General features: G+C 44.3%; 1 protein-coding gene across 1 annotated transcript in view; it reads right to left on the bottom strand.

Moving 5' to 3' along the window:
* The window catches only part of LOC118391368 (roundabout homolog 1-like), a 187,408-nt gene that overhangs the window by 42,830 nt on the left and 120,203 nt on the right, over positions 1-24,375 (bottom strand). Inside the window, exon 3 of the mRNA XM_052458011.1 lies at positions 1,461-1,618. Within this exon, the coding sequence (XP_052313971.1) occupies positions 1,461-1,618 (158 nt within the window). The remainder of the gene's footprint in view (positions 1-1,460; positions 1,619-24,375) is intronic.

The following is a 24,375-nucleotide window of genomic DNA, read 5'->3' as shown; positions in this document are numbered from 1 at the left end:
CAGCAAATCCTTCATCAGTGATTTAAAAACACCAATCAGGACAAGTTCTTCCAGTTTAAAAGTATTTTGTAAGGTGTTCCAAGACGATGGCGCAGAGTACATAAAAGCCCTTTTACCAAATTCAGTTGGGACATTTAGAACAGTTAGCCGGATGAAGTCAAGCGAACGAAGAGAGTACCCACCACATTTCTGAACAATAAAATGCTCAACTAAAAAGGCAGTAAACCCAAAATGGCTTTGTAAATAAAAGTATACCAGTGACTGAGCCTACGAGTGACTAGAGAAGGCCAGCCAACCCTGGAATACAAAGTGCAGTGGTGCGTAAGGGTTTTGCAGTTTAAAATAAATCTCAAAGTGCCATGGTAAAGAGTGTCAATTGATCTCAAACACTGGGCGGAAGCATTCATATATAAAATATCCCCATAGTCTAGTAAAGGCATGTTGATGCATTGTTCTGCACCACTGGCCACTTGTCCAATGCCCACCCACTCAAAACCTTCCCCCAAACGTCCTTCACCCCATTACTTCAAGCTTGGCCACAACAGACCTCCAGAACTCGCCGTGGTTTAAGAAACAACAACAACTTTGGGAGTGGATGTTGTGTTAGAAACAGAGTACAAACACAACACTCCATCACCAGCGCTGTGTTGTTTACAGGGCCTGAGGACTCATTAGGAAACAGTCTTATCTGCAGGCCCATTAGTCCAATGAGCCGAGCTATAGCTATGAGGCAGAAACCAAGCTGGCCTTCTGTTTACACACTGAGCCAGTACACCATGGAAAACCACATGCGCTATAGGGACTGGGGCCAACATGGCTTCCCTGACTTGACACTACAAGACCTTAGTTGATTTTGACTTCGTATTTTATTTTATATACTGTAGGTAGATGGGTGTTGGTCCTCATGATATCCTGGACATAAATCAGGAGAAAAGAGGGAAGTACAAAGCCAACACAGCCTTTGTATTTCCTTCAGAAGGCCCTCTCTCTCTCCTCCACCTCCCTCTTGTTGGTGTAGAGGAGAGCTGCTCTGTCCATTGGAGTCCCTCAGAGACAGACTAACTGTCAATCCGGAGGAGGATAAGCCTTGGATCCCAACTAACAAGTCCCCTATACAGACAAACAAGCAAACAAACATGCTTGCATACACACACACCCTCCCCTGATTCCTTTTCACGCTTCCCCAGAAAGCCTTTGTTCCAAATAGACATTGATTGGCCAAACCACAGTGCAATATGATTTCATTATGTTTGTCAAATAGATGATGCACTTGTTTCTCTTCATTATGCCACACGTCTGCCAACAGAGACACTGATCTTCCTGGAGCTCCGCCAGCAAGCAGTGGGCCGTGTTTGTGCGCGTGCGTATGTGTGTGTGTGTGTGTGACGTGCAGGCCCAGCGCAGTGCAGTGTATGCTCTACACAGAGTGTGCTCCGAGGTTAACAGAGCTTGTGTCTTACCGTGATGCGCTCATCCCTGTCATTGATGTTGGTACCGTCTTTCCTCCATGAGATGGTGGGCTCAGGATGCCCACGGGGGGGTTGGCACTCCAGTACGGCAGGTTCCCCCGCCGCCACCATCACATCCGCTGGGTTCTGTCTAAAGTCATCACGCAGTACTGTGGAACAGAAGAGCGGAGGGGTTCATGGCCTGTTAGCATTGCAGGTTGAAATGAAACAGAAAAAAAAACAGACATTTTTTTTTCACTAATGCACCAATGGACAGGGTATACGTGTCAAATATTCAAGACTATAATGACCAGACTCTCGATGTGTAATGACAACACTCTGAAGTCTGAGCAGAGGCAGTCAATCATGTCCACCACAGATAGATAGAGTCTTGAGGTATCTGGACATGATATAATGCTATAGTGTAAAGTGGTCTCGGGGGGCTGGGCCAAATCCCTGATGTGCTTTAGTGGTATAGGACTACCACTCTCTCTGTCTGATTAGACTAGCTCTCTCCCACCTGCCGCTCCACTGTCACTCTCCACTCCAACCCTCTCCACTCCAACACACAAGCAAACATTTGCATCACAATCCCATTTACGACTCCCATGAACTTTGTTTGAAGTGTGAGGTAAGCACGAACAAAATACAACCTCCCCAGTTAATGTTTCCATACCATGTTTCCTCATCAAACACTTCAAGAGAGATAGGTGGATATTTCGCAAGAGCCATTAACAAGCTAGCTAGGTGAAAAACACACACTCAACATCTTCAAAGGTTTAAGGACCATTAACGCAACATCTTGATACATTATACATAGGGTTGCAAAGGGAGGGTATATTAATGGAAAGTTTCGAAGTTTACCAGTAACCTTCCTGAATTTTGGTATCATTCAAGTATTTTATGTAATCTATCACAAGACATCTAGAATCCCTTTTGGGTACTTCAGATTATCAAAGGTGTCTTTGATTATCTCTGGCCCTCTGTGTGGCTTTATCACATGTAAAATATATGAAATAACATGATTTTCAAAGATAAAATGTAATGACAAAGCTGTAAAACATTATCTTAAATATAAACCATCAACTTAGTGAATAGCATTGGTGTTCAATATGAGGGTTGCAGCATGAAATATCCTTTACTTGCACATTTTATTCATTTTACCATGTCAGTATGCATTTGTGGTCAATGTTTCGGCCTCAAACAGTTGTGAAAAAAGTCAATAGTTGGAAGAGTTGCAGAGTTAACTGAAAATAATGCAATTTTTGATTAGATTATTTTCTGTTGAACCATATAGTCTATCTACTAGAAACTCGTGGACAATATGGACGCAGATATAAAAATGAATACTCTATATGAATAAAACAAGTTTTATTAAAGTATAAATTACCAAAGTTACGATAGATTGCCATAGATTTTCTGTTAATTACCTAAATTGCTGAAGATTCCTGTAACTTTGGTAAACTATCGGTAGCTTTGCAACTCTAAGCACACTACTCACACAGCAATAACAGCCTGACACAATTACAGTGTAATGGTAGTTAGCGAATATTTACGGCTGTGGAGGGGAGTGGTAATGGTGGAGGGGAGTGGTAATGGTATCATACGTTTGTGTGAGGCTCTGTTTTGTCTACTGAGACAATGAGTTACTGTAGCTACTGTATCTACTCCTGGTGATATTTAGACACTGATTGGACTTGAAGAAGGGATGAACATACTGGCGTACTGACCTAGCTAACAGAGGCCTAGAGAAGAGATGGGAAAATAAGAGAAAAGATGGGAAGAGAAGAGAATATAAGAGAAGAGAAGATAAGAGATGGGAAGAGAAGAGAAGACAAAAGAAGAAAGGAGAAGAATATAACAAATAGAGCAGCTATTTCAGCCCAGTCCAGGATGTTTCAGTCAATCCCAGAGTCCCAGTCATAATAGAGTCCCAGTCATAATAGAGTCCCAGTCATAATAGAGTCCCAGTCATAATAGAGTCCCAGTCATAATAGAGTCCCAGTCATAATAGAGTCCCAGTCATAATAGAGTCCCAGTCATAATAGAGTCCCAGTCATTAAACATATTATATGTTTTGTTCTATGAGATAATCTTCATCAGTTAACGTCACCCTTTGTGAATTTTGAAGCATTTACTTCATTTACAAAAGCACATAAATGCTTCATAATGCATAAAGGTCATCTTAACTGACTGATATTATCTCATAGAACAAAACGTATAAGATCTCATAAACCTGTGTTAACGTCAGAACCTATTTTCAGCGTTTATCCCAAAACCCTAATTTTTCCCCGTTCATTTTCCCCATAGGAATGGCTGAACAAACCAGATGTATCTTATTTCCAGGTTTTAGGACTACAAGCTGGCAGGCTCTATTCCCAATACAGTTAATGATGCCCCCCCCCCATTCTCCCCAGTCCCCTCGCTGCCAGCATTTAATCAACACTGTCTCCCCAAACCAGATTACATTACATTACATTTCACTGCATAGATTACATTGCAGCACATTACATTACCCTACATTTCAGTACCAGGCACTGTATTTTATTTCATTACACAATATGACATTATGTTACATTGTACTGTATTGTAAGACATTCCTCTGTGTCTAGGTTGAATTTGTGTGCACACTAAAAAGTGAATAATGTCTTGCAGCTAAAAAATGAATTTTGCATGAACTCATCACAAAAAAACTTTCTAGAGTCTTCCAGAATGTCTAACTGTCATATTTAACAGCTGGTGGTTATCAAGGGAACATGCATGTTGTAAAAGCCATGTAAGTCCATCTATGCAAACCACCAGTGATGTATGCAAATGAGAGTAATCACAGAATTGCCTGACATTTGGGTATGAATAGAATTTGCATACTCACTCACGTTGCTTGCGACGCTACAACCTTATCGGTGCAGCAAAGTTATGTAGGTCTGTCAAAATAGACTATATTGTTAGTGGCCACGGGAGCCTGATGATAAATACATGTGTGACATAACTGGTAGTCATACCAGCTAGAGTCCCACTGAATAACAGAGTGTTTACCTGAGACTACTGAATGGAATGCTGTTTACCATTTGTACTGGAATGATTTGGTATTGATTCTTCTAGGTCAAATTCTCAGTTATCTGTCACTACTATTTTTTACTGTAGCTGTGAAGGCAAATTCATTTTAGCGTAGCTCTAAGAGCAACAACACTGACCGAGGGGGTAATTACATTTGGGTGAAGTACACTTTGGACCTCTGACATTTACAGCCCCAAGCCCAGACAGACAACACTTCATTTTGGACTCACACTCCACAGCCAAAAGGTATAATCCAGTACTTCTGTATCATTTTTTGGGACAGTAGTTCTGAAAGTTGCGCTCACAAGCCAAAACTGGTCCCTGAAAATTGAGTACTACATCATACTGCACATTGACACATCCAGCCCAGTGTGCGAAGTTTCAAAAATACTTAGACGTTGCCAAAGTTCCGGAGCATGTCTTTAACCTCCCAAATCACAGGTTGTAGGAAAGCAAAATAAAGGGATATAAAGACAAAGTAGGAGACAGGCAGAGAGGGAACGAGTAGTACCGGTAGCAAATGCTTATTAAAGTGTTTGACAGTGAGCGAGAAGCCTTGGCTTTTCTGGATTCAGGAACATCATACCGAACCTCCCTTCTGCGCGCCCTAACCTTCAACTCCCAGTCCTTCTCCATCCGTTACAGCGCTTTCATTAACAGCCACTAGCACTCATGGCAAGTCAGGCCATTTATTCCGCCTCCCTTAAACAGTGCATATACAGTATATACAGTACCAATCAAAAGTTTGGACACACCTACCCATTCAAGGACTCTTCTTTATTTATTTTGTACTATTTTTTACATTGTAGAAGAATAATGAAGACATCTGAACTATAAAATAACACATATGGAAACATGTCGTAACCAAAAAATGGTTAAACAATTTCAAAATATATTTATATTTGAGAGTCTTCAAAGTAGCCACCCTTTGCCTTGATGACAGCTTTGCACACTCTTGGCATTCTCTCAACCAGCCAAGATGGCGTAGCAGTCGGACGTGTGTTTTGTCCTGTCCCGTCCTGTCTAGTGTAAATATAGTTTTCTTCGTTTTTTTTTCTGTTTATATTTCGTACATATTTTAATCTCACTTTCCAACTAGAGCTGAATATACTCTCCTGCAACCCGCATCACCCAATGTGGTACGGATCTGCTTTTTCTATACTTTACTTTAGAACCGGAACCACCATCAGAAGCTAGCCAGCTAACTAGCTACTAGCTAGTACTCAGTTAGCTATTGCTAGCGGTCTTCAAAGCTAACTAGGACACCAGCGCGACATCAATCCAGAGCATATCAGACTGCTCTTTCTCTACCACATCTCCGGATTCCTACCGCAAGCTCTGAACCTTTACACCGGATCATCGCAACTAGCTCGCTGCAATCCGAGTGGCTACTCCTGGCTAACGTCTCTGTCCCAAAACAAGCAACAGTTAGCCTTGAGCTAAGCCCATCTCCCGACTAGCCGAAGAGGCCCAACAATACCTCTTTTGCCAATTGGCCTGGACCCTTTACTGCCGACACGGAGCCCCGCCGATCCATCACGACTGGTCCGCCGACATAATCGTCCGAGGTGGTTTCAACAGGCTTTTCCGTTGCGACATCGCCAAAGATCCATCTGCTGGCCAAGGCCCGCGAGCTTTCTGAAACGCTGTGTCTCCAGCTCACCTAGCGTACTAGAGCACCTGTAGCATACTCCTGGGCTACAATTACCCGGGCCCACGACCGGTCTGTCGATGTCACCGCAAGAAGAGAAATAAACAGACTCACCCCATCGCGACGTCCCCCAAAGGTTAGCTCTCTAGCCCTCGCTATCACCCTGCTTGCTAATTCGGCCTGCTAACGGCTAGCTTGTCTAGCCCGGGCCTACGAACTGTTAGCTTGTTAGCACAGGCCTGCTAACCATCTGAATCACCGCATCCCAAACACTCTTAACCCATTTACTTTCTATCTCTCTTTGATTTTTATTTTGTTTATACCTTCCGGAAACCTGCCTCACCCACTGTGATACGGAATCGCTATTACTTTTAATTTTTATTTTATTTTTATGACACACTCAAGAACCTCCAGACGCTAACCAGCTAACTAGCTACAAGCTATTTAGTCATTGTTAGTTTTTTTTTTTTTTTAAACCTGGATAACACTCGCCAGCCCAGCTTCCCTGCCCATCCACCGCTGCCCCCTGGACACTGATCTCTTGGCTACATAGCTGACTCACGCTGGACTGTCCATTAATCACGGTACCCCATTCTGCTTGTTTGTTTATCTGTCGGCCCAGTTGCCTAGTCAACGCCATTTTACCTGCTGTTTGTTGTGCTAGCTGATTAGCCTCGCCTACTGTTTTTAGCTAGCTTTCCCAATTCAACACCTGTGATTACTGTATGCCTCGCTGTATGTCTCTCCCAAATGTCAATATGCCTTGTATACTGTTGTTCAGGTTAGTTATCATTGTTTTAGTTCACAATGGAGCCCCTAGATCCACTCTGCATACCCCTGTTACCTCCTTTGTCCCACCCCCACACATGTGGTGACCTCACCCATTACAACCAGCATGTCCAGAGATACAACCTCTCTCATCATCACCCAGTGCCTGGGCTTACCTCCGCTGTACCCGCACCCCACCATACCCCTGTCTGCGCATTATGCCCTGAATATATTCTACCATGCCCAGAAACCTGCTCCTCTTATCCTCTGCCCCCAACGCTCTAGGCGACCAGTTTTGATAGCCTTTAGCCGCACCCTCATACTACTCCTTCTCTGTTCCGCGGGTGATGTGGAGGTAAACCCAGGCCCTGCATGTCCCCAGGTACCCTCATTTGTTGACTTCTGTGATCGAAAAAGTATTGGTTTTATGCATGTCAACATCAGAAGCCTCCTCCCTAAGTTTGTTTTACTCACTGCTTTAGCACACTCTGCTAACCCTGATGTCCTTGCCGTGTCTGAATCCTGGCTCAGGAAGGCCACCAAAAATTCAGAGATTTCCATACCCAACTATAACATCTTCCGTCAAGATAGAACTGCCAAAGGGGGCGGAGTCGCAGTCTACTGCAGAGATAGCCTGCAAAGTAATGTCATACTTTCCAGGTCCATACCCAAACAGTTTGAACTACTAATTTTGAAAATTACTCTCTCCAGAAACAAGTCTCTCACTGTTGCCGCCTGCTACCGACCCCCGTCAGCTCCCAGCTGTGCCCTGGACACCATTTGTGAATTGATCGCCCCCATCTAGCTTCAGAGTTTGTTCTGTTAGGTGACCTAAACTGGGATATGCTTAACACCCCGGCAGTCCTACAATCTAAGCTAGATGCCCTCAATCTCACTCAAATCATCAAGGAACCCACCAGGTACAACCCTAACTCTGTAAACAAGGGCACCCTCATAGACGTCATCCTGACCAACTGGCCCTCCAAATATACCTCCGCTGTCTTCAACCAGGATCTCAGCGATCACTGCCTCATCGCCTGTATCCGCCACGGAGCCGCAGTCAAACGACCACCCCTCATCACTGTCAAACGCTCCCAAAAACACTTCTGTGAGCAGGCCTTTCTAATCGACCTGGCCCGTGTATCCTGGAAGGACATTGACCTCATCCCGTCAGTTGAGGATGCCTGGTCATTCTTTAAAAGTAACTTCCTCACCATTTTAGATAAGCATGCTCCGTTCAAAAAATGCAGAACCAAGAACAGATACAGCCCTTGGTTCACTCCAGACCTGACTGCCCTCGACCAGCACAAAAACATCCTGTGGCGGACTGCAATAGCATCGAATAGCCCCCAACTGTTCAGGGAATATGCAACTCAGTCAGGAAAGCTAAGGCCAGCTTCTTCAGGCAGAAGTTTGCATCCTGTAGCTCCAACTCCAAAAGTTCTGGGACACTGTGAAGTCCATGGAGAACAAGAGCACCTCCTCCCAGCTGCCCACTGCACTGAGGCTAGGAAACATGGTCTCCACCGATAAATCCATGATTATCGAAAACTTCAATAAGCACTTCTCAACGGCTGGCCATGCCTTCCGCCTGGCTACTCCAACCTCGGCCAACAGCTCCCCCCCGTAGTTCCTCACCCAAGCCTCTCCAGGTTCTCCTTTACCCAAATCCAGATAGCAGATGTTCTGAAAGAGCTGCAAAACCTGGACCCGTACAAATCAGCTGGGCTTGACAATCTGGACCCGCTATTTCTGAAACTATCTGCCGCCATTGTCGCAACCCCTATTACCAGCCTGTTCAACCTCTCTTTCATATCGTCTGAGATCCCCAAGGATTGAAAGCTGCCGCAGTCATCCCCCTCTTCAAAGGGGGAGACACCCTGGACCCAAACTGCTATAGACCTATATCCATCCTGCCCTGCCTATCTAAGGTCTTCGAAAGCCAAGTCAACAAACAGGTCACTGACCATCTCGAATCCCACCGTACCTTCTCCGCTGTGCAATCTGGTTTCCGAGCCGGTCACGGGTGCACCTCAGCCACACTCAAGGTACTAAATGATATCATAACCGCCATCGATAAAAGACAGTACTGTGCAGCCGTCTTCATCGACCTCGCCAAGGCTTTCGACTCTGTCAATCACCATATTCTTATCGGCAGACTCAACAGCCTCGGTTTTCGGATGACTGCCTTGCCTGGTTCACCAATTACTTTGTAGACAGAGTTCAGTGTGTCAAATCGGAGGGCATGCTGTCCGGTCCTCTGGCAGTCTCTATGGGGGTGCCACAGGGTTCAATTCTCGGGCCGACTCTTTTCTCTGTATATATCAATGATGTTGCTCTTGCTGCGGGCGATTCCCTGATCCACCTCTACGCAGACGACACCATTCTATATACTTTCGGCCCGTCATTGGACACTGTGCTATCAAACCTCCAAACGAGCTTCAATGCCATACAGCACTCCTTCCGTGGCCTCCAACTGCTCTTAAACGCGAGTAAAACCAAATGCATGCTTTTCAACCGATCGCTGCCTGCACCCGCATGCCCGACTAGCATCACCACCCTGGATGGTTCCGACCTTGAATATGTGGACATCTATAAGTACCTAGGTGTCTGGCTAGACTGCAAACTCTCCTTCCAGACTCACATCAAACATCTCCAATCAAAAATCAAATCAAGAGTCGGCCTTCTATTCCGCAACAAAGCCTCCTTCACTCACGCTGCCAAGCTTACCCTAGTAAAACTGACTATCCTACCGATCCTCGACTTCGGCGATGTCATCTACAAAATGGCTTCCAACACTCTACTCAGCAAACTGGATGCAGTCTATCACAGTGCCATCCGTTTTGTCACTAAAGCACCTTATACCACCCACCACTGCGACTTGTATGCTCTAGTCGGCTGGCCCTCACTACATATTCGTCGCCAGACCCACTGGCTCCAGGTCATCTACAAGTCCATGCTAGGTAAAGCTCCGCCTTATCTCAGTTCACTGGTCACGATGGCAACACCCATCCGTAGCACGCGCTCCAGCAGGTGTATCTCACTGATCATCCCTAAAGCCAACACCTCATTTGGCCGCCTTTCGTTCCAGTACTCTCCTGCCTGTGACTGGAACGAATTGCAAAGATCGCTGAAGTTGGAGACTTTTATCTCCCTCACCAACTTCAAACATCAGCTATCCGAGCAGCTAACCGATCGCTGCAGCTGTACATAGTCTATAAGTAAATAGCCCACCCATTTTCACCTACCTCATTCCCATACTGTTTTTATACTGTTTTTTTATTTACTTTTCTGCTCTTTTGCACACCAATATCTCTACCTGTACATGAGCATCTGATCATTTATCACTCCAGTGTTAATCTGCAAAATGGTATTATTCGCCTACCTCCTCATGCCTTTTGCACACATTGTATATAGACTGCCCATTTTTTCTACTGTGTTATTGACTTGCTAATTGTTTACTCCATGTGTAACTCTGTGTTGTCTGTTCACACTGCTATGCTTTATCTTGGCCAGGTCGCAGTTGCAAATGAGAACTTGTTCTCAACTAGCCTACCTGGTTAAATAAAGGTGAAATAAAATTTTAAAAAATGAGGTAGTCACCTGGAATGCATTTCAATTAACAGGTGTGCATTGTTAAAAGTTCATTTGTGGAATTTATTTCCTTCTTAATGTGTTTGAGCCAATCAGTTGTGTTTTGACAAGGTGGGCGTGGTATACAGAATATAGACCTATTTGGTAAAAGTCCAAATTATGGCAAGAACAGCTCAAATAAGCAAAGATAAACAACAGACATGAAGGTCAGTCAATGCGGAGAATTCCAGAAGGTTGAACGTTTTTTCAAGTGCAGTCGCAAAAAACATGATGTCCTGTAATGAAACTGGCTCACTGGAGGACCGCCACAGGAAAGGAAGACCCAGCGTTACCTCTGCAGCAGAGGATAAGTTCATTAGAGTTAACTGCACCTCAGATTGCAGCCCAAACAAATGCTTCACAGAGTTCAAGTAAAATACACATCTCAACATAAACTGTTCAGAGGAGACTGCATGAATGAGGCCTTCATGGTCAAATTACTGCAAAGAAACCACTACTAAAGGACACCAATAATAAGAGGAGACTTGCTTGGGCCAAGAAATACGAGGAATGGACATTAGACCGGTGGAAATCTGTCCTCTGGTCTGATGAGTCCAAAATTGAGATTTTTGGTTCCAACGCCATGTCTTTGTGAAACGCAGAGTAGGTGAACAGATGATCTCCGCATATGTAGTTCCCACCGGGAAGCATGGAGGAGGAGGTGTGATGGTGTGGAGTGCTTTGCCGGGGACACTGTCTGTGATTTATTTAGAATTCAAGGTACACTTAACCAGCATGGCTACCACAGCATAGCGGGACTATAATTTGTTTTTCAACAGAACAATGACACAACACACCTCTGGGCTGTGTATGGTCTATTTGACCAAGAAGGATGGAGTGCCTCCACTATCACTAGATGACCTGGCCTCCACTATCACCCGACCTCAACCCAATTGAGATGGTTTGGGATGAGTTGGACTGCAGGAAAAGCAGCCAATAAGTGCTCAGCATATGTGGGAACTCCTTCAAGACTGTTGGAAAATCATTCCATTTGAAGCTGGTTGAGAGAATGCCAAGAGTGTGCAAAGCTGTCATCAAGGCAAAGGGGGGCTACTTTGAAGAATCTCAAATATAAAATATATAATTTTATTTGTTTAACACTTTTTTGGTTACTACATGATTCCATATGTGTTTATTTCATAGTTTTGATGTCTTCACTATTATTCTACAATGTAGAAAATAGTACAAATAAAGAAAAACCCTTGAATGAGTAGGTGTGTCCAAACTTTTGACTGGTACTGTATGTTAACTTAGGGAATGAGGGATATTGGGAACAGCTGCTGAGACGTCATATTAGAAGACCATGGCTGGCAGTCTTGTCGGTGTGTCCTAATGGCTGTGACAGTAATGAAGACGGGGAGCTGCTACCACACAGCAGTGCAAACTAGCCCAGACAGGAGAGACTCAGCTCAGAGAACACTGAGCTCTGCCGGGAGAAAATGGAAAACTACCACCGCAATTCCTCAACTCTCCACATGTGAGGCACAGGCTGAACTGGATACAAAGAAAACTCACATCTCCCCCAAAATGGCAGGCAGAATGGTCAGTTTTCCAGTCATGGGCCACAGACAATCCTTTCCTGTCTCCTCTGGCTGCCAGCTCCCAGCAGTATCACAAGGAACACATATATGATTAGTGGGACAGGACTCCAGACCCCACAACATGCTCCAAAATGTACACTGGTGTAAGCTTAGATCTAGACACACTAGCAGGGCCCCTGCTGAAATTGGAAATGGGAGAAGATGAGATGCAGTGAATGTAGATGGTAAAGACAGAGATGGCGAGAGAGAGCTAAAGACAGAGATGGCGAGAGAGAGGTAAAGACAGAGATGGCAAGAGAGAGCTAAAGACAGAGATGGCGAGAGAGAGCTAAAGACAGAGATGGCGAGAGAGGTAAAGATAGAGATGGCGAGAGAGAGGTAAAGACAGAGATGGCGAGAGAGAGCTAAAGACAGAGATGGCGAGAGAGAGCTAAAGACAGAGATGGCGAGAGAGAGGTAAAGACAGAGATGGCGAGAGAGAGGTAAAGACAGAGATGGCGAGAGAGAGCTAAAGACAGAGATAGCGAGAGAGAGGTAAAGAGAGAGATGAGAGAAAGGTAAAGACAGAGATGGCGAGAGAGAGGTAAAGACAGAGATGGCGAGAGAGAGGTAAAGACAGAGATGGCGAGAGAGAGGTAAAGAGAGAGATGGCGAGAGAGAGGTAAAGACAGAGATGGCGAGAGAGAGCTAAAGACAGAGATGGCGAGAGAGAGCTAAAGACAGAGATGGCGAGAGAGAGGTAAAGACAGAGATGGCGAGAGAGAGCTAAAGACAGAGATAGCGAGAGAGAGGTAAAGAGAGAGATGAGAGAAAGGTAAAGACAGAGATGGCGAGAGAGAGGTAAAGACAGAGATGGCGAGAGAGAGGTAAAGACAGAGATGGCGAGAGAGAGGTAAAGACAGAGATGGCGAGAGAGAGGTAAAGACAGAGATGGAGAGAGAGAGGTAAAGAGAGAGATGGCGAGAGAGAGGTAAAGACAGAGATGGCGAGAGAGAGGTAAAGACAGAGATGGCGAGAGAGAGGTAAAGACAGAGATGGCGAGAGAGGCAAAAACAGAGATGGTGAGAGAGAGGTAAAGAGAGAGATGGAGAGGGGGATGGATGGATTGAGACCATTGAAAAATAAGAGGGAGGGAAATAGAAAGAGAGAAAATTAGAGAGCACGAGAGAAAGAGAAAATGAGAGCAAAACAAAAATAGAGAGAGAATGAGACAGAGACCGAGAGAACTATAGAGAGTGCGAGAGGGGAATATTTTTGCATCTCTCTTTACGTATCCCTGAGTAGACTCCTGCTCCTGATGAAGCATCAGAATTGTGCTAATTTGGCCTGCGTACCAGCCAACTCTGTCCAACATTACCAGTCATAAATAACACAGGATTAAACCCTGAACATGCCAGGCCAGGGGAGCCCAGCCAACAGAACAGGGAGAGAGAGAGAGAGCAGAGCCCAGCGCTCAGCCTCACGGAAAGCAAACACGAAACAATGAGAAGTACAGCATGGGTAATCACTCCCAGATGGCCCCAGCTCTCTCCTCTCAGGCAGACCGCCTCGCTGGAGGGTGAGATGCCTGATGAGCAGCGTGGACATGGGAGAACAAATTGGGATGACCCTCTAATTGGATACATTTTGGCCTGACTCTTTCGGTCTCACGTGTGATCACCCCGGCCCCTCTGATCTGATCCAGCGACCAAGGAGAACACTGGCTGACTACAGGCAGTCTAAAGGCCTGCACATGACTGACCTGGTGGATAGATTATTGGCTAAGTAACTGGGGCCTGATGAGAAACAGCTGTTCCCATGTTGCATGATAAAAGGCATGCCTTGTGGGACACAAAAACATGGCTGCATTTACTTGAGACAGGAACAAAAACTGAACCATGAGAACTCTAGGTAACCTAGCGGTTAAGAGTGTTGGGAAAGTAACCGAAAAGTTGCTGGTTCGAATCCCAGAGCCGGGAAGTTGAAAAAAAACCTCACAATAACTGCTTCCCAAGTGCTGATGATGTCGATTAATGCAGCCCCCCACACCTCTCTGATTCAGAAGGGATGGGTTACACATGGAAGTTGTGCAATTGCCAGGTATCACTTTCCCCTTCCTTTTCTGTGTAAAGAGTCTCCTAGCTTCAGAGTGTTGTAAAAGCATGATAAGTTAGCGCACAAACAACCTGGTGGAACTGATGTTTTAAGCATTGTTGTTAAAGTAACTGTTCAGTGTTTCCAGATATCTATGATACATTACCTATAATTAATTGCAATATGAGTTAAATGGTAGTTAAATAGGTTGAAAACAGCTTTTATGTGTTGGAATGGTGTGGTTTGGGCAAACTCGTCATTACAATTATTAATGAGAGTAGACTGCTGATTGGCCAGCTCATCCTCCTCAGTAGGATGACATCATCCTTTATGAGGAAAAGCAAGCATTTTTTAAATGGTCTGTTTGAGATGGGGTTTTTGAAGTGAGTTTTTTCAAATGTATGTTTTACGAGTATAGGTATGTTTTACGAGTATAGGTATGTTTTACGAGTATAGGTATGCTTTACGAGTATAGAGTATAGGTATGTTTTACGAGTATAGGTATGTTTTACGAGTATAGAACAACATTATTAACAAAATATTAACTTTTAAAATTTACATTTTCACTGGACAGTTACTTTAAGTTGCTAAGAACATTAGGTGATTTTGCAGGATAATCCACGTGCACACACACGCGCACACACACCACACAATCTGCTAAACTAGTTTTCTGCCTCTCTTTCTCACTCTTCTCCACATCCTCCCTCTTCCTTATATCACATTGGCTCTCCCTCTCATCCATCAGCCCCACATAATTCCTCCTCTGCAGTATTTTTGTAAAGTAATCCTGACAGTCCCTTTCCTTGAACCAGTGTACCTGACACCACTTTCTACTCTTAAATCCTCCTAACCAGCAGGCTTCATACTACAACCTATAATGGCATGCAGAAAATGAGGGAGAAAATGAGGGAGAGGGTTGATGGGGAGGGAGAAAGAATGGAGAGGGAGGAAGAAAGATAGAGAAACAGAGAGGAAGACCGATGGAATGGGAGCAGAGGGAGAGCTCAGCGTTCGTGGAGCTCTGTGCTCTGCAAGGAGCGCTAACATATTTAAGCTATCCCAGCTAGCCTGCCCTGCAGGCCTGTCCGTTGAGCTGAACCCTGCACCTCCTACTTTCTCCCTCCCTCTCGCCATCTGATCCCTCGCTCCAGAGCAGAATCCCACAGCCCACTTGAAAGGCGGAGCCCCCTGGACACGGTGTCTTAACCCTGGATTTGATTCCGTCTGACTGCTGGGCCCGATGGAGCCTCTCTTTCTCTCCTCTTCACTCCCAGCCTGAGGATAGAGCAGGAGCATACTCACTGCAGCAGTAATCCTCTCAACACAGGCAGACAGGGCACACTGTGGCCCTGCAGACAGGGGCCCACACCACAAAGCACAGTTCCTCATCATCCCAATACATCAGAGCATGTGTTAGCCAGACGGGCCAAGGGGTAACCTAACCACTAAACACAGCCCACCCTAATCCTGCCTCTTCCCTCCATTTTGTCTTCTCTATCCTTTTCCTGTGAATGCCGACCTTCTGTGAAACTGGTTGCACCATTTTGTTCAAACTATTTGGTCATGTCTTTGTAGGTATGGTTAGAAAAACGTGACACTACCTCCTCTCATCCTTGTTTCAATTAGTCTATCACTCCAAGTTGGAATACTTTATAATTACAGTAAGTTGTAGGTTAAAAGACAGCGGCTGCCAATAGTAGTTTGGTTCTCCAACCACCTAGAGTGTGACTGTGTGATGGTGAGCAGAACCTGGGTTTAGGGCCAGGAGTCTAGTTGAGCACCTGTCACTACCTCAGACAGCCTTGTCATACAATGGGCAGCCAGCCACACTGAGATTCTGTTAGAAATGAATGAGCTACCCCCCAGTGCACACGCTGGGCAAGGAGGCCTGTATAAATACATACAGATTACAGAACACACACACACACCTGCTGGTCATGCAACACATGGTAGAGACCTCAAAGAACGTTAGGGTGGAACCATTTGGCCCATCAAGCAGGAGTTTGTGTACACTATCTATCCTCTTCCAGTCTGTGGAGAAAAAAGATATCGTCCACTCTGGACCAATTGCATTACAGTCTTTGTCCAACTATATGGAGTTGATTTTGTAATACAGTAAAATATTAACATTGATCTAGTGTACCCTGCTGTCAGCCAAGCTGCCATGTAAGGTGACTTCACCAGGCCTTAAATAGAGAGGTGATAACTTGCCCAAGGAACATATTCTGTTCTCAACTAGCTATGTTATAATAACCTAATTGTACCACCTTGTTAGAAGCACTGACACTTCAACAACAGGGAATGGAGAGCCTGTCTTCCCTGTGTCTAAAGTGTACTGTTCCCTGTGTCTTCCCTGTGTCTATAGTGTACTGTTCCCTGTGTCTTACCTGTGTCTAAAGTGTACTGTTCCCTGTGTCTTCACTGTGTCTATAGTGTACTGTTCCCTGTGTCTTCACTGTGTCTATAGTGTACTGTTCCCTGTGTCTTCACTGTGTCTATAGTGTACTGTTCCCTGTGTCTTCCCTGTGTCTATAGTGTACTGTTCCCCGTGTCTTCACGGTGTCTATAGTGTACTGTTCCCTGTGTCTTCCCTGTGTCTAAAGTGTACATTTACATTACATTTAAGTCATTTAGCAGACGCTCTTATCCAGAACGACTTACAAATTGGTGCATTCACCTTATGACATCCATGTACTGTTCCCTGTGTCTTCCCTGTGTCTATAGTGTACTGTTCCCTGTGTCTATAGTGTACTGTTCCCTGTGTCTTCCCTGTCTATAGTGTACTGTTCCCTGTGTCTTCACTGTGTCTATAGTGTACTGTTCCCTGTGTCTTCACTGTGTCTATAGTGTACTGTTCCCTGTGTCTTCACTGTCTATAGTGTACTGTTCCCTGTGTCTTCACTGTGTCTATAGTGTACTGTTCCCTGTGTCTTCCCTGTCTATAGTGTACTGTTCCCTGTGTCTTCACTGTGTCTGTAGTGTACTGTTCCCTGTGTCTTCACTGTGTCTATAGTGTACTGTTCCCTGTGTCTATAGTATACTGTTCCCTGTGTCTATAGTGTACTGTTCCCTGTGTCTTCCCTGTCTATAGTGTACTGTTCCCTGTGTCTTCACTGTGTCTATAGTGTACTGTTCCCTGTGTCTTCACTGTGTCTATAGTGTACTGTTCCCTGTGTCTTCCCTGTGTCTATAGTGTACTGTTCCCTGTGTCTTCCCTGTCTATAGTGTACTGTTCCCCGTGTCTTCCCTGTGTCTATAGTGTACTGTTCCCCGTGTCTTCCCTGTGTCTATAGTGCACTGTTCCCTGTGTCTTCCCTGGGACTAAAGTGTACTGTCCCCTGTGTCTTCCCTGTGTCTATAGTGTACTGTTCCCTGTGTCTATAGTGTACTGTCCCCTGTGTCTTCCCTGTGTCTATAGTGTACTGTTCCCTGTGTCTATAGTGTACTGTTCCCCCTCTTCACTGTTTCTATAGTATACTGTTCCCTGTGTCTATAGTGTACTGTTCCCTGTGTCTATAGTGTACTGTTCCCCCTCTTCACTGTTTCTATAGTATACTGTTCCCTGTGTCTGTAGTGTACTGTTCCCTGTGTCTTCCGTGTGTCTGTAGTGTACTGTTCCCTGTCTTCACTGTGTCTATAGTGTACTGTTCCCTGTGTCTTCCCTGTCTATAGTGTACTGTTCCCTGTGTCTTCACTGTGTCTATAGTGTACTGTTCCCTGTGTCTTCCCTGTGTCTAAAGTGTACTGTCCCCTGTGTCTTCCCTGTGTCTATAGTGTACTGTTCCCCTCTTCACTGTTTCTATAGTATACTGTTCCCTGTGTCTATAGTGTACTGTTCCCTGTGTCTTCACTGTGTCTATAGTATACTGTTCCCTGTGTCTGTAGTGTACTGTTCCCTGTCTTCACTGTGTCTATAGTGTACTGTTCCCTGTGTCTATAGTGTACTGTTCCCTGTGTCTTCCCTGTCTATAGTGTACTGTTCCTGTGTCTTCACTGTGTCTATAGTGTACTGTTCCTGTGTCTTCACTGTGTCTATAGTGTACTGTTCCCTGTGTCTATAGTGTACTGTCCCCTGTGTCTTCCCTGTGTCTATAGTGTACTGTTCCCTGTGTCTATAGTGTACTGTTCCCCCTCTTCACTGTTTCTATAGTATACTGTTCCCTGTGTCTATAGTGTACTGTCCCCTGTGTCTTCCCTGTGTCTAAAGTGTACTGTCCCCTGTGTCTTCCCTGTGTCTATAGTGTACTGTTCCCTGTGTCTATAGTGTACTGTTTCCCCTCTTCACTGTTTCTATAGTATACTGTTCCCTGTGTCTATAGTGTACTGTTCCCTGTGTCTTCCCTGTGTCTGTAGTGTACTGTTCCCTGTGTCTTCACTGTGTCTATAGTGTACTGTTCCCTGTGTCTATAGTGTACTGTTCCCTGTGTCTATAGTGTACTGTTTCCCCTCTTCACTGTGTCTATAGTATACTGTTCCCTGTGTCTATAGTGTACTGTTCCCTGTGTCTTCAAACATAGTGTACTGTTCCCTGTGTCTTCACTGTGTCTATAGTGTACTGTTCCCTGTGTCTTCACTGTGTCTATAGTGTACTGTTCCCTGTGTCTTCCCTGTGTCTATAGTGTACTGTTCCCTGTGTCTTCCCTGTCTATAGTGTACTGTTGTGTCTTCCCTGTGTCTATAGTGTACTGTTCCCCGTGTCTTCCCTGTGTCTATAGTGTACTGTTCCCTGTGTCTTCCCTGGGACTAAAGTGTACTGTCCCCTGTGTCTTCCCTGTGTCTATAGTGTACTGTTCCCTGTGTCTATAGTGTACTGTCCCCTGTGTCTTCCCTGTGTCTATAGTGTACTGTTCCCTGTGTCTATAGTGTACTGTTCCCCCTCTTCACTGTTTCTATAGTATACTGTTCCCTGTGTCTATAGTGTACTGTTCCCTGTGTCTATAGTGTACTGTTCCCCCTCTTCACTGTTTCTATAGTATACTTTTCCCTGTGTCTGTAGTGTACTGTTCCCTGTGTCTTCCGTGTGTCTGTAGTGTACTGTTCCCTGTCTTCACTGTGTCTATAGTGTACTGTTCCCTGTGTCTTCACTGTGTCTATAGTGTACTGTTCCCTGTGTCTTCCCTGTGTCTAAAGTGTACTGTCCCCTGTGTCTTCCCTGTGTCTATAGTGTACTGTTCCCTGTGTCTATAGTGTACTGTTTCCCCTCTTCACTGTTTCTATAGTATACCCCTGTGTCTATAGTGTACTGTTCCCTGTGTCTTCCCTGTGTCTGTAGTGTACTGTTCCCTGTGTCTTCACTGTGTCTATAGTGTACTGTTCCCTGTGTCTTTAGTGTACTGTTCCCTGTGTCTATAGTGTACTGTTCCCTGTGTCTTCCCTGTCTATAGTGTACTGTTCCCTGTGTCTTCACTGTGTCTATAGTGTACTGTTCCCTGTGTCTTCACTGTGTCTATAGTGTACTGTTCCCTGTGTCTTCCCTGTGTCTATAGTGTACTGTTCCCTGTGTCTTCCCTGTCTATAGTGTACTGTTCCCTGTGTCTTCACTGTGTCTATAGTATACTGTTCCCTGTGTCTATAGTGTACTGTTCCCTGTGTCTTCACTGTGTCTATAGTATACTGTTCCCTGTGTCTGTAGTGTACTGTTCCCTGTCTTCACTGTGTCTATAGTGTACTGTTCCCTGTGTCTATAGTGTACTGTTCCCTGTGTCTTCCCTGCGTCTTCCTAGTGTTTTCCTTGTGCCTATAGCGTACCATGTTCCAGTAACATCTTGTGTCCCACTAGCAGATGGCCTCCCTGCATGGCTGTGTGCTGCACCAGTCGGTGCTGACATGGTGCCACCGGTCATACTGCCAAATAACTCAAGGAGGGGGAGGGAAAAGGGTTCCTCACAGCCTGATTGAACTAGAGCCCAAAGCAATCAGTGGCCAATCTAATGCTCTCCAAACTAGCTGTACAACTCCACATTAACATCCCCACCCAGTCAAACACAGAGAGAGACACACAAGCTTGCGCACATGCACACACACACACACACGACCCATTGATCTAGCAGTGTTTATTTTCCCCTGCAAAACTGTTCTCATCAGGACTTGAGGACTGGGGAACTGGTGGTCTGCTCTGCTTGACCAGTGGGTAGACTTTTTGACAGACTTGGCACCCCAGTTTAAATAAATAAACCCTGTATTTTGATTGGAGGGCTGTGGAGAGGCAGTAAAGCACATTGGCCAAGAGAAATGTTTCAACCCTGGGCCCCACGAAACTTCACCACATACTATACCCCCCACTTCCCCTCCATACACTGCACCCCCTACCTCTTTCTACATAAAAGGATCCCGAGCCTAAACTACAGGGGTACCGGGACATCAAACCCATGTCCTGTAGGGAGGTAGAGACTGCATTAAGTACAGTATGACACGTCTTGGCAACAAACAAAAAACTATCCCTTCAGTCTTTCTCTCAGCACAGCCTGCCTGCTTCCTCCCTCAGAGCACTAAAGTTACCCCTCTTCTGCAAATACACATGTACTGTACATGAAGCTACATAAATCACAGCCGACACTATACTTTACAGCTTGGCCACTTCATTTTATGGCATAACACAGATGCGTTGGCAAGGCCGTGCCATGGTGAACCTCAGACAACTACAGTATGTTGAAACTACAGCTACAAAAACCATCATTTTGGATGCTTAGAAATAACACAATGCCCTGACCTTAGAGAGCTTTTTATGTCTCTATTTTGGTTCGGTCAGAGTGTGATTTGGGTGGGCATTCTATGTTCTATTTTCTATGTTTTGGTATTTCTTTGTTTTGGCCGGGTATGGTTCTCAATCAAGGACAGCTGTCTATCGTTGAGAATCATACTTAGGTAGCCCTTTTTCCCTCGTTTCAGTGTGGGTAGTTAACTTTGTTAGAGACATCATAGCCCTGTTGAGCTTCACGGTCGTTTTGTATTAATAATAATAATAATATATGCCATTTAGCTGACGCTTTTATCCAAAGCGACTTACAGTCATGTGTGCATACATTCTACGTATGGGTGGTCCCGGGAATCGAACCCACTACCCTGGCGTTACAAGCGCCATGCTCTACCAACTGAGCCACAGAAGGATCGTTTTTGGTTTTGTTTATTGGTTTTGTTGGTGACATTCTAATAAAAAGGAATATGTACACTAACCACGCTGCACCTTGGTCCACTTCTTACGACGCCCGTGACACACAATATTTATTAATTTTATCTCTCCGTTTTTTTGTTGTTGAGGGTAGATCTGCCTTTTTGTGGCCTCTATCAGTGTACTTGTGTGCATCATTTCCAATACCCATATATATTTTTTGTAAATATATACAGTACATTCTGAAAGTATTCAGACTCCTTGACTTTTTCCACATTTTGTTACGTTACAGCCTTATTCTAAAATTGATCAAATTATTTCCCCCCCTAATCAATCTACACACACTACCCCATACTGTAAAAGCAAAAACATGTTTTTTGATTTTTGGGCAAGTGTCTAAAACTTTAAAAAAGGAAATATCACATTTACACAAGTATTCAAACCCTTTACTCAGTACATTGTCGAAGCACCTTTGGCATTGATTACAGCCTCTTGGGTATGATGCTACAAGCTTGGCACACCTGAATTTGGGGAGTTTATCCCATTCTTCTCTGTAGATCCTCTCAAGCGCTGTCAGGTTAGATGGGGAGCATCGCTGCACAGCTATTTTCAGGTCTCTCCAGAGATGTTAGATTGGGTTCAAGTCCGGGCTCTGGCTGGGCCACTCAGACAGTCAGAGACTTGTCCCAAGCTACACCTGCGTTGTCTTAGCTGTGTGCTTGGGTTCATTGTCCTGTTGGAAGGTGAAACGTCGCCCCAATCTGAGCGCTGTGGAGCAGGTTTTCATCAAGGATCTCTCTGTACTTTGCTCTGTTCATCTTTCCCTCGATCCTGACTAGTCTCCCAGTCCCTGCCGCTGAAAAACATCCCCACAGTATGATGCTGCCACCTCTATGCTTTACCATAGGGATGGTCCCAGGATTCCTCCAGACGTGACGCATAGCATTCAGGCTAAATAGTTCAATCTTGGTTTCATCAGACCAGAGAATCTTGTTTCTCATGGTCTGAGAGTACTTTAGGTGCCTTTTGGCAAACTCCAAGCGGGCTGTCATGTGCCTTTAACTGAGGAGTGGCTTTCGTCTGGCTACAATAAGGGCCTGATTGGTGGATTGCCGTGGAGATGGTTGTTCTTTTGGAAGGTTCTCCTAACTCCCCAAAGGAACTCTGGAGCTCTGTCAGAGTGACCATCACGTTCTTGGTCACCTCCCTGACCAATGCCCTTCTCCCCCAATTGCTTCGTTTTTGGCCGGGTGGCGAGCTCTAGGAAGAGTCTTGGTGGTTCCAAATTTCTTCCATTTAAGAATGATGGAGGCCACTGTGTTCTTGGGAACCTTCAACACCGCAGAAAAATGTTTGTACCCTTCTCCAGATCTGTGCGTCAACACAATCCTGTCTTCGACCTCATGGCTTGGTTTTTGCTCTGACTTGCACTGTGGGACCTTATATAGACAGGTGTGTGTCTTTCCAAATCATGTCTAATCAATTGAATTTACCACAGGTGGACTCCAAGTTGTAGAAACATCTCAAGATGATCATTGGAAACAACATGCAAATTTGAGTCTCATAAATCAGGCATCTGTTTTTTTTATATATACATTTGCAAACATTTCTAAAAAAAATTCTAAAAACCTTTGCTATTGTGTAGAGTGATGGGGAAAATGTTTTATTTAATACCTTTTAGAATAAGGCTGTAATGTAACAAAATGTGGAAAGGGAAGGGAAGGGGCCTGAATATTTTCCGAATGCACTGTATATTACATTTACATTTACATTTAAGTCATTTAGCAGACGCTCTTATCCAGAGCGACTTACAAATTGGTGCATACACCTTATGACATCCAGTGGAACAGCCACTTGCATCTAAATCTTTTTTTTTTGGGGGAGAAGGGGGGTGAGAAGGATTACTTACCCTTACTTACCCTACCCTATATTATTTGAAATATATATAGTACCAGTCAAAAGTTTGGACACACCTACTTATCAAGGGTTTTACTTTATTTTTACAATGTTGTACATTGTAGAATAATAGTGAAGACATCAAAACTATGAAACAACACATGGAATCATGTAGCAACCAAAAATGTGTTAAACAAATCAAAATATATTTTAGATTTTAGATTCTTCAAAGTAGCCACCTTTTCCCTTGATGACAGCTTTGCACACTCTTGGCATTCTCTCAACCAGCTTCATGAGGTAGTCCACCTGGAATGCATTTCAATTAACAGGCATGCCTTGTTAAAAGTGAATTTGTGGAATTTATTTCCTTCTTAATGCGTTTGAGTTAATCAGTTGTGGTGTGACAAGGTAGAGTGTTATACAGAAGATAGCCCTATTTGGTAAAAGACCAAGTCCATATTTTGGCAAGAACAGCTCAAATAAGAAAAGAGAAACAACAGTCCATCATTACTTTAAGACTTAGCTCCAACTAAATGTTGCAATTATTCAGCCGTACCTGCAACCAAAAACAAGCTACATATGGGCAGTACTAAAACAAACAATCTTCCTCACTCATCCATCTGATGAGTTGGATATTTCACCAACTATGTAAACGACACAATATTTCACCAACTATGTAAACGACACAATATTTCACCAACTATGTAAACGACACAATATTTCACCAACTATGTAAACGACACAATATTTCACCAACTATGTAAACGACACAATATTTCACCAACTATGTAAACGACACAATATTTCACCAACTATGTAAACGACACAATATTTCACCAACTATGTAAACGACACAATATTTCACCAACTATGTAAACGACACAATATTTCACCAACTATGTAGACGACACAATATTTCACCAACTATGTAAACGACACAATATTTCACCAACTATGTAAACGACACAATATTTCACCAACTATGTAAACGACACAATATTTCACCAACTATGTAAATATTTCACCAATATTTCACCAACTATGTAAACGACACAATATTTCACCAACTATGTAGACGACACAATATTTCACCAACTATGTAAACGACACAATATTTCACCAACTATGTAAACGACACAATATTTCACCAACTATGTAAACGACACAATATTTCACCAACTATGTAAAACGACCCCACTC

Source organism: Oncorhynchus keta, chromosome 12, assembly GCF_023373465.1.
Source record: "Oncorhynchus keta strain PuntledgeMale-10-30-2019 chromosome 12, Oket_V2, whole genome shotgun sequence".
NCBI lineage: Eukaryota > Metazoa > Chordata > Actinopteri > Salmoniformes > Salmonidae > Oncorhynchus > Oncorhynchus keta.
The sequence above is the reverse complement of the archived record's forward strand: the minus strand, read 5'-3'. Positions and strand labels throughout refer to the sequence as shown.